The sequence below is a fragment of the Rhinichthys klamathensis genome, unplaced genomic scaffold (assembly GCF_029890125.1).
Source record: "Rhinichthys klamathensis goyatoka isolate OS25496 unplaced genomic scaffold, OSU_Roscu_1.1 h1tg000168l_1, whole genome shotgun sequence".
Taxonomy (NCBI): domain Eukaryota; kingdom Metazoa; phylum Chordata; class Actinopteri; order Cypriniformes; family Leuciscidae; genus Rhinichthys; species Rhinichthys klamathensis.
Genome location: NW_026606699.1, coordinates 1346082 through 1357596, shown reverse-complemented (window position 1 = coordinate 1357596; position 11515 = coordinate 1346082). Strand labels below are relative to the sequence as shown.

Genomic DNA, 11515 nt, shown 5'->3' with positions numbered 1-11515 from the left:
TATGTTATAATTTTGTTCATAATTACCATTTACTAAAGCATAATTTTCTTTTTCTTATGTGACCAAAATGGGTGTCCATAAATAAGAGGTGAATGTCAAGGTCATGTGTTTGTTTCCCAGGGAATGTGTCCAGTCATGAAGCAGTCATGCCAAATGCATTAAAAAGGGATAGTTGAACAGAAGAAATAAACTCATACAGGTTTAGAACAAATTAATGGTAAATAAATGAGGACAGAATTTTAATTATTTTTGGGTGAACATTTAAATGTCATATCAATTTACCAAAATATCTTTATGCTTCTTGCCTCCTTGTTTTTAGCTCCTTTCTTTCAATAAAAAACCCCCAGCTCATTTATGACATGCTTATCTGTTAGCTTTTCTATTTTTCAATTGCTAAATTGCAATATATTCATAATCTTTATTATTTGACACTTGTCATACAGGTTACATCTGCATTGACTCAACTTTGATTTTAATGTGGAAAATTAAATGTAGCATTGGTATTTTAAACACCAATTGGAAAAACGAACAAACCTGCAAAAATATTTATTTATATTGTTGCATGACACATTTTTTAATTGACATTGAAAGAAATGCAAATATATTTATTTATATTGTTGCAGAACAATATTTTTTAATTGACATTAAATTGTTAAATTTATTAAAAGAAACATTACAAAAATTTAAATGCAGATTCATTTTTAAAATGAATAAACACGCTGTGGTCATTGCATTGATATCTGTCTCAGGCAGTGAGAATAACAGGGCTGGTGAAGGACATCGGTGTCGCGTCCATTGGCTGATAAGATTGATAAACAGCAAGTGCTTCATTCACCTGAACACACACAAGAATTACACACTACAGAAACAAATCATACATCAAAGCAACCAAAGCCAAACTAACGGGAACAAACCTTCATGCACAAAGATTCATAGCAGTGCAGCAACTGAATCAGTTCAGATTCATCAATCTCTAACAGCATTTCAGTGATCGTATTCGCCAAGGGCCCTACCATGTCCTGGACGAGTGGGAAGAGGCTGTGAACTGGGGAAGAATGGAGATATGTGCTCAAAACACATGGACACAAATCAAACAAGACTTTGAAAAGATAGAAAAGCCACAATAAAACAAAAATAAACTTGCTCAGAATCTGTTTGAGGTTTTCCGGGGAGCTGGACATGGTCAGAGACTCCTGGACCTTAATGTGGACGAGAACATGCACAATAAGTTTTAATAAAAAATAAAAATAAAAGTTTCTTTTAATTTTATTTTTAGTAAATGTTTTATTTTGATGGCTTGCGTTTAAAAAAAATATTTATTTATTTTATGAGAGTGAGTGAGAGAGTAAGTGAGTGAAAGAGTGAGTGAGTGAGTGAAAGAGTGAGTGAGTGAGTGAGTGAAAGAGTGAGTGAGTGAGTGAATGAGTGAGTGAGTGAGTGAGTGAGTGAGTGAGTGAGTGAGTGAGTGAAAGAGTGAGTGAGTGAGTGAGTGAAAGAGTGAGTGAGAAAGTGAGTGAAAGAGTGAGTGAGAAAGTGAGTGAGTGAGAGAAAGAGTGAGTGAATGAAAGAGTGAGTAAATGAAAGAGTGAGTGAGTGAGAGAAAGAGTGAGTGAGAGAAAGAGTGAGTGAGTGAAAGAGTGAGTGAGTGAGAAAGTGAGTGAGTGAGTGAAAGAGTGAGTGAATGAAAGAGTGAGTAAATGAAAGAGTGAGTGAATGAAAGAGTAAATGAAAGAGTGAGTGAGTGAGTGAGTGAAAGAGTGAGTGAAAGTGAGTGAGTGAGTGAGTGAGTGAAAGAGTGAGTGAGTGAGTGAGTGAGTGAGTGAAAGAGTGAGTAAATGAAAGAGTGAGTGAGTGAGTGAGTGAGAGAAAGAGTGAGTGAGAGAAAGAGTGAGTGAGTGAAAGAGTGAGTGAGAGAAAGAGTGAGTGAGTGAAAGAGTGAGTGAGTGAGAAAGTGAGTGAGTGAGAGAAAGAGTGAGTGAGTGAAAGAGTGAGTGAATGAAAGAGTGAGTAAATGAAAGAGTGAGTGAATGAAAGAGTAAATGAAAGAGTGAGTGAGTGAGTGAGTGAGAGAAAGAGTGAGTGAGAGAAAGAGTGAGTGAGTGAAAGAGTGAGTGAGTGAGTGAGTGAGTGAAAGAGTGAGTGAAAGAGTGAGTGAGTGAAAGAGTGAGTGAAAGAGTGAGTGAGTGAAAGAGTGAGTGAGTGAGTGAAAGAGTGAGTGAGTGAAAGAGTGAGTGAGTGAGTGAAAGAGTGAGTGAGTGAGTGAAAGAGTGAGTGAGTGAGTGAAAGAGTGAGTGAATGAGTGAGTGAAAGAGTGAGTGAGTGAGTAAATGAAAGAGTGAGTGAGTGAGTGAAAGAGTGAGTGAGTGAGTGAAAGAGTGAGTGAGTGAGTGGAAGAGTGAGTGAGTGAAAGAGTGAGTGAGTGAGTGAAAGACTGAGTGAGTGAAAGACTGAGTGAGTGAATGAATCATTTATATATCGCTTTTTTTAAGCGACTCGTTTAGTGAGATGACGTGCACCTGTTGCACAGCCCATTGCTCCTGCGGTGCGCTTGTGAACTCGTGATGGTTGTTATCTACAGGTGTGTACGTGTGTTGCAGTTCTCCGTTCACTGCAGCTGTGCTGGGCGTCCAGTGAGTGAGACTGGCTGTGAGGAAGACAGATGATAAAGAAATCCATCAGAAGCTCTAGCTCACTGGTCCTGAAGGGAAGGACCCCTAGCACTGCACATTTGAGATGTCTCCCTAATCAAACACACCTGATTCAAGTCATCAGCTCATTAGTAAAGACTCCAAGAACTTTAATGGGTGTTTACAGCAGGGGTGATTGCACCAGCTGTGCCGTCAGCTACAAAATAGCCTTGTTTTGATGTAAATGGACACTTACGCACTACTAAATATTATTTGGGTTGCATCATAAAACTTTGTTGAAGCGTAACTTTACACATAATAAACTATATAGTTATTATGGAAGCCTCTGATCAGGAGAAACGGTTGGAATAAATAGTAGACTGACAGAACAGCATCAATAAGCTCTTGTTTTACCTGACAGACTTCAGTTTTCTAGACACATACAATGCTGACATTTACACTTGCTTACATTTTAAGAGAGAGAACATTATGTGAATAGATTACTTTGTAAGAGGCTCTTCAACATGACCTAAATGTAACAAATAAAGGTAATTCCTCATGTCTGTATTGATTTATTGATCTTTATTAATTTCAAATACAGTTTCCGAATGTTATTTACATATAAAAATGCCTACTTATGATTAAGTAGTATTGTATTTAATGGAAACTTATATTTACCGTTAGTTACGTGAGGCAAAAGAGGTTAGAGTGAAGGATAAACTGAAATTCACAGCATTTAAACAACTTTTGCTCACTTATTTGGAGGGTATTTGAAGGGTATTTGAAGGGTAATTGAGGATCATTTAGGGTAAATGTCATATTTTGCAACTACGCATTACTTTACGGAGAGCTTACGACCTACTTAGCTACGTTCTGCATTAAGAACAAATGGTGCAATAGAATAAAGTACAGAGTTAGTTACAAACTAGCTAGTAGTTACTAAGACTCTAGAGTGGCCTTTACGTTCCAATTTAAGTGGTGTGAATGGTTGGTGTTGCAACCCTACCCTGGTCACTTTATGTGTTTTCTCTCTAATATGCTATTGGCATTATCATAAATATGAGTTTCCTAATTTAAAATTGGACATGAACGCCATATCTAGTCCTATTTACCACTGGAAAGCTCTGGAATAAGTGTCCGAGTTGGGCGGTTTAAGATTTTAAGTTAATATAAAAAAAATCACATGTTTACAGCTCTCTGACATTGGATAATGCTGAAATGACATGCATGTATATACATAAAATTGTGTACTAGTGTTTTTATTTTGATTGTTTTTATTTCAAATTATCTATTCATTTAATTTTTTTAATTTGTATGATTAAATTAAAAGTGATTATTAAATTATTATTTAAATTTAGTTAATTTTGAACCAAAAAAAAGTTACGCAGTGTACTTTTCATTTTAGTAAGAGTTTTAATTTGAATGGTTTAAGTTATCTTTATTTTTTTATTTTATGATTTAATACATTTTTGTGTTTTATTTAGATTTTTTTTGGTTTTACATTTGTACGATCCGCTCAAGAACCCCAGTTTGGGAAACCCTGATCTAAATAAAGCATGTTGTGTGTTATCTGCTCACACTGAGGGCTGATGTTCTGTGCGTCCCACTGAGTGCCGGGTTGAGGTTGGGTGATGTGGTATGAAGAGTGATTCTGATCCTGTGAAACATACGGATCAAGCATGTAATAAAGCCCGTCACATGTGCTTTTCTCCACACTATTACGATGAGAGTATTTGATGTGAATCTCGACCTGTGAGGGTAAGAAGTGCTCAGCGTGTGGATTGGTGTCGAACGGCTGCAGCTGCTGTCTATGGAAGCTTGCCCTTCTCATCATGTATTGGTGGATGAGGTGGGCCTGCCGCTCCTTCTTCCTCTGGGCGAGAGAGACGTATATGGGCTTGGAGTCGATGATGCGGCAGTTCATCTCAGTAATGGCTCTGGTGGCCTCCTCAGGACAGGAGAAGCAAACGAACCCGAAGCCTTGACTGCGGCCGCCGTCTGTCATCACCTGAATGGAAAAAAAAAACACAATCCTGGATCTTTGGCTGCTGTTTTATTTGCATTTACTATTTCTTTATGATGAAAAATGAATTCCTACCTTAGCGCTGGTGATGTTCCCGTATGGCGAGAACTCTTTGAGGAGAAGATCGCTGTCTACGCTGTCGCTCAGGTTCTTGATGTACAGATTCACTCCCTGTCAGGATGATCAAAGCGTGTTAAGACCCATTCACAAGACCGACAACTATAATACGAACTGTAATGTTAACTATAATGATAACAATAATGATAACGATAACTAAAACTTAACAATAACTATAATGATGATACCTAACTAGAATGATAACTATATTGGTATGGTATCCACACCAGCATATGATAACTATAATTGCTTTAACAATAACTATAACATTAACTATAATGATTAATCTAATGATAACTTTAACAATAAATAAAAGGATAACTACTGATAACTATAATTATAACTTTAACAATAACTATAATGATTGCTATAACAATACTATTAGCCTACTATAATGATAACTTTAACAAAAACTATGATAAATCTAAGAACTATAACGATTACTCTAATGCTAACTCTAACAATAACTATAATACCCAAAGATAACTATAATAAATACAACAATAACTATAGCAATAACTAACTAACTATAATTATAACTTTACAATAAACTATAATGATAACTCTAATCATAACTATAATGATAACCAACAATGATTATAACGATTATTAACAATAAACATAATGATAACTATAACCATAAATACAACAATAACTATAAAGCTATCTATAACACTAACTGTAATAATCATTATTTTAAAGGTGCATTGCGCAAGTCTCTGAGTTTTTGCAGAACTATGCCCCCCTCAGGCGACAAGCGAAACTGCAACCAGAGGTGTGCACGCTCATGGACCACACGCATACGCACGCTTTCACGAGCTGTTCATAAGTAACCAAAGGCTCACGTTCCGTCCCTAATCCCTATTATTTATTTTACTCTACAGGATTATAGAGGCAATCTCAGTGATCAGAGAAGGGCTCATTCAGCCCATCAGGCAATTGTTTAAGCATGTATGGGTTAGAAAAACGGGTATTTTTAACACTAAATGTTGCGCAATGCACCTTTAACAATAACTATAACCATAACAATAACTATATTAGTGTCCACACCAGCGGATGATAACGTGTTTATTATAAGCACGCGCTGCAGTTTTGTTGTCTGCCACTTTAAATGCTGAATTTCTTTAAAGGTGGATTCTGATTGGCTGTAAATGTTTTTATCGTTTATCAACTGAAAAAAATCGTTCTGAAAGTGATTCCAACAACAATTTCGTTCTTCTGTGACATTATTGTTAGAGTCATGGTGTGCACTAGAGTCCTGCGCGGGACTGTTTTCTTCATCCCGCTCCCGCCCGCGCCCGCCGAATTTTTGACCATTACCGCCCACTCCCGCAACGTATGTGTTACACTCCCGCCCGCTCCCGCAATATGTATGTCCACTCCCGCCCGCACCCGCAAAACTCGGAGAATTTATTCCCGCACAATAATAGAGATGCACTGACTTTGTGTCTTCTCCCGTCCCGCAGGAAAAAAACGCGTATTTGTATTGCTATTGTTAAAGAGATTCATGGGGTTGTTGGTTTCGTTTCCCTGGCCTGCATGTATTCTGACGCACTGATCAGGAAGATGAATAGTAAATGTCAGACTTGCCTTGCTCAGGTTTTGTGCTGTAAATACCTCGTTTAAGGTTCTTTTCCACATCATTGACATCTCCATCATGTCGTTAGGCTACCTCCCAATCCCGCAGGGGTTTTATTTGTCCGCCCATTCCCGCCCGCAGCAAAGTTCAAACCGCCCGCTCCCGCGAGATTTGCGTTGGGTCCCGCGGGACCCGGCGGGACTCAATCCCAATGCAGCCCTCTAGTGTGCACTTCCCTACTCTCTTAGAATTAGAGCAATTGTGAAAGCATAGTTATCGCTATAAATCTTCCTTGGTGTGCAAGCATGGCCCTTTAATGTGCGTAATAAATGCGTGAGGTTTCAGAGGCGTCACTGGTACCTGATAGCGCATGATGTGCTCCTGTTTTAACTGCTCAAAGCGTCGCTTCAGTTCCACCTGACGTTCTCTTCTCTTCTGAGCTCGGCCCACGTACATGTGTCTGCCGTTCAGCTCCGTCCTGTTCAACTCGTCCACGGCCTTGGGGTTATATCACACAATTCTCTTATTTATCTCCCCCTGAGGTCCACTTATAATCAGTGTTAGGGGTTATGCATTACAAGTAACTTGAGTTATGTAATCAGATTACTAGTAAAGTAACGCATTACTTTTAGATATCTGAGTTTCTTTTGCAAGAAATTTACACAAGTTACTTCTTTTTTTTTTCATTTATTGACTGACAGCTCTCCTGTCCCTATGTTAAGAGAAATCATGAGTAAGTGCAGCATTGTGTGAGCTTTGAAAACATGACGGTTATAGTAGTTTTAGAATAAATGTGACCAGGTATTTACTCTCACTTGCAAAAAAAAAAAAAAAACAGATATAAGTTATATTTCTTCCCGCAAACTTTACATTTTGTAGTCATTCAGTCCCGTTCCAGTACGATTCTGTCTCCCTCCAGGTTTTTTTTATTTTTATTTTTTTTATTGAGAATATCAAACCACTTATCCTCTGTAGGGTCAGGGGTCACATGCGAGAGTATATCCAAAATATATTTTTAAATGGACAGACCCATGTAGTGCAGATTCTACAGATTAACTCAAATTAAAAAAAAATTATAATTAATATTAATATCTAACAAAATGTTTTTTTTTACATAATATGTGTGTGTATATATTATATTTATATATATCTATATTATATATACAGTATGTGTATGTATACAGTATATACACACACACAGAAATATATAACATATACAAATATAATAATATATACAGTACACACACATTATGTAAACAAAAACGTTTATGTTAGATGCGATTAATCGATTTGACAGCACTAATAGCATATTAATAACAATAAAATAGAACTATGTAGCAGAAAGGGAGGGCGACAAAACATCATCATTAAGTGCCATTTGGGACACAACTTATGGGGATCTTGTGTTTAAATAGGAGACAAAATTTGAAAAAAGTAGCATAGATGTCTAAAAATTGTGAAGTTTAAAGCACAGAACCAGACAAATGCTGCCAATAGGATCCTTTGCAGCCCATAATATTCATAATCATGTGCATGTGGTTTGCTGTTGGTTGAAAGAATAAAATAGCCTTGTGATGGAGTGTTTTAAATCAACAAACACTCAAACATACAGATCACTCTTTTCCCTCGTCTGGTTCATTACACTCTTTCGGCTTCTGTTTCATCTCTCACCTGCTTGGCATCATTGTGTTTCTCAAAGCTGACAAAACCAAACCCTCGAGAGTTTCCCCTCTCATCCGTCATGACCCGGACGCTCAAGGTTGGGCCTAAAAAAAAAGTGTCAAAGACGCAACAGAACAAGATACATTTTTTTCATCTACACTTCCATAAAACAAATCCTCACCGAATTTGCTGAATATCTCAGTCAGTGTCTTGGAATCCACATCAGCTCCAAAGTTCTTGATGTAAATGTTTGTGAACTCTTTTGCTCTCTCCTGCATTTCAGCCTCGCGCTCCTTTTGCGATTTGAAGTGGCCGACGAACCTTAAAAGTGCGACAAATGAAACTAAATGTAAGTGTACTTCAGTATCTTTTTAGCTACTTTGTACATTGACTGAATAACTTACTTTTACTCTCTACTCGACTACATTTTTGAATAAGTATATGTACTCATTACTCCAACACACATTTGTAATGAGTATTGCAATTACAAACTACATTTTGCATAGCACCTATTTCATCTGAGGTTTATTTGTTTCAAAAGAAGCGTTATCTCCATCTACAGGGCAATGAAGGTACTATATCTTGTGTGCTTTTCCCTTGTTCACCCAAACTCGTCTAAAATACTTTACACGAATGTGAGTGCATTATCAGCTAGTTGGAGGAGTTTCATATTTGAGATGAGGACATGACGTCCAGTGCATGTAGGCATTGACTTTTTTAGGCTTTAATTATAATTAACATTATTTTATTAGCATTATATAGAAGGCCTTTTTGAATGATATGGGTTTACTTATGCCATTTTTGAGCTCTTGAGCTTAACTGAGAGATGTTGTAGACGTTTAAAAGGCTGTTTCCTTGATTTATTGCAATATTGAGGTTTTCAGTTTTATTTCAACTTTACAAAAAAAAAAAAGAACCATCTGATTGCTCTCCTTGTCTATAGGTGTCGAGTGCATCTTTTATTTCACAGTACGAGTAAAATACTTAACTGTTAAAATCAGATACTTTACTCAAGTCAAGTTGTATTGGAATTGGTGACTTGTAACTTGCAGTCATTTTTGCTGTAAGGTATCTGTACTTTTACCTAAGTTTTTCAGGTAGGGCCTACTCTTTAACCTTACAAGACTCAACATGATGAAATGGATGCGTTTAGTCACGACTTACACTTTCAGCTCGTTGATCAACATGCCGTTTAATTTCTCGATGGCTTTTTCAGCAGCTTCACGCGTCTCAAAGTGCACATATCCAAAGCCCTTCGATCCGTTTTCATCGCAAGACACCTTAATGAAAAGAAACGTGCTTCAGATTCTCCTGCGCTGGATATTTATCTCGTATAAGAGCTGGAGGTGGAGAACGTTACTTACTTTACAGGACAAGATGTTTCCAAATGACGAGAAGATGTCAAACAGGCCCTCGCTGTCAATGGATTTCTGCAGGTTCTTGATGAAGACGTTTCCCACGCCACTCTTCCTCAGGGAAGGGTTTCGCTGACACCACATTAGACGCATTGGCTTGCCCTGCATGAGGTCAAAGTTCATGGTATCCAAGGCTCGTTCGGCTACGATGCGAAGGAGATCCAACGTTACAATGAAGCAAATGTGAATAGGAATTTCTTGAATAATTGGATCATTTTAAGTGCAGATTTTCAAATACTTTTTTTTTATTGATTCCTCCCAAATCAATAAACAAGTGTCAATCAGAAATGTAACAGCTTGTCCCATATTCACTGCAAAAAATTAGTCAGAGGTATAAATATCTAAAAATTCTTAAATCGATAAATTGACTTGAGATGAACAAGAACAAAACATGCAAGCTTGATGTATAAAATTAATGTTTTTGCTTTTAAAATAATCTGCCAGTGCATGGTTAAGAAAAATAATCTTGTTTTCTCTTTGAATTAAGTTTATTTTTCCGTAGATATTTGTTTTTATATAATCCCTTTTTTTTTTTTTGAAAACAAGACTTATCTTATATGTCATTTTGCATATTAAATAAATGTATATTATTTTAAGGTTGTTTAGATATTTGATATCAAAATGAAGTGAGTTTATGCTTAAAATGAGAAAAAATATCCGGCAATGCGGGTCTGAAAAATAATCTTGCTTTCCCTTTGAATTAAGTTTATTTTTCTGACCCCATTGCCAGATATTTGTTCTTGTTTCAAGAAAAAAATCACTTCATCCTGATACTTTTTTTTCTTCAGAAATTTAATTGGAAAAAAAATAAGATTTTTTTAACTGAACAATCCTTACATATTTTTAATTGAATAATTGAACAATCCTAAATCAATTATTCAATTAAAATACATGTCATAAGGGTTATTCAATGCGTAAATCTTAAAAGGCTTAATTTATTTGAGTGCATAATGGTAAGTTAAATCAATTCATTCCGTTATATCTTTCATAACATAGTTGAGAATCATCTTTATACTGAGTTTGGTTAAAAAAGATATGTAATTTCATGCCTTTTTATTTTTAAAATAGAGTCCTGGTGTCCACTACAGAAGACATAGCATAACATATGAATAACATATTGTTTCTTATGCTCTAAACAATGTAATGGCATGGGAAAAAAATACTAAATTAAAAAAAAAAAAATTAGGTCTGAAATTGACATTCACTGGAGTGACATATGTCACATAGGACTTTTTTCTTTTCTTTTCTTTTCTTTTTTTTTTTTTTGCTTAGGTAAGTTACAAAAATATTTCTCAGAAAACTTATGAAATCACACTGGTCAGTTGATTAATAATGTTATGGTGATGTTCTCAATCGTCTCACCATCAGTTGTTTCCTCGAAGTTCACATAGGCGTATCCGAGCGAGCGGCACGTGACTTTATCTCGACAGACTCGAACTGACTGAACCGAACCGACAGATCCGAAGCGCTCGAACAGCATGGCTTCATTCACGTCCGGCTCCAGATCGCCCACATACAGCGAGCTGGTCACCCTCATCTTCATCAGATAGAAATATTATAATTAATAATCGATGCAGAACTGAAAGCAGCCGAGATTCAATCTGCCAAACGCTTATAACGATCAACGAATCGGATTTAAAAGATTCAGTCAGATCATAAATAAACATTCCGTTTATCATCATCGTTTTATTCTTCTCTCTGAAAAACAACGACACAAAATCACATGATGACATGGCATGATTGCATACATGGCGATTTTTTTATTTAACTTATTATTACAGCGCACGATACATTTGAGTGTTTTTAGTGCAAATGCTTTATTGACTCGTTTATGGAACTTTTCTTGCGGTCACTATTGTTGCATGGAAAAGACTCGCGAGTTGATTATAACAACTTTTTTGTGTTGCACAAAAGGGTAAATCATGAACAAAAGTTTCATTTTAAGTGAACTATTTTCAAGGATTTATTTTAATTTGTTGAAACATTTTATAAGCCCCCTCCATCTTAATCTTATTAGAATATGTATTTTGATATTTTTTTGTCAAACTTATTTTTCCTTTAAGTCTAATATATATATGCATATATATTATAA

At 36.2% G+C, this 11515-nt stretch overlaps 1 protein-coding gene across 1 annotated transcript; it reads right to left on the bottom strand.

Moving 5' to 3' along the window:
• Window positions 1–559: 559 nt before the first annotated feature.
• Window positions 560–11021, bottom strand: LOC130091574 (polyadenylate-binding protein 1A-like). Its single transcript, XM_056259518.1, has 12 exons — window positions 10786–11021; window positions 9373–9566; window positions 9173–9288; window positions 8190–8329; window positions 8018–8112; window positions 6707–6844; window positions 4726–4821; window positions 4206–4635; window positions 2517–2644; window positions 1145–1199; window positions 915–1045; window positions 560–835 (listed from the first exon to the last, which is right to left on the bottom strand). Exons 1-12 carry the CDS (start codon window positions 10964–10966, stop codon window positions 746–748), a joined length of 1794 nt encoding a protein of 597 aa, XP_056115493.1. The 5' UTR covers window positions 10967–11021; the 3' UTR covers window positions 560–745.
• Window positions 11022–11515: the final 494 nt, after the last annotated feature.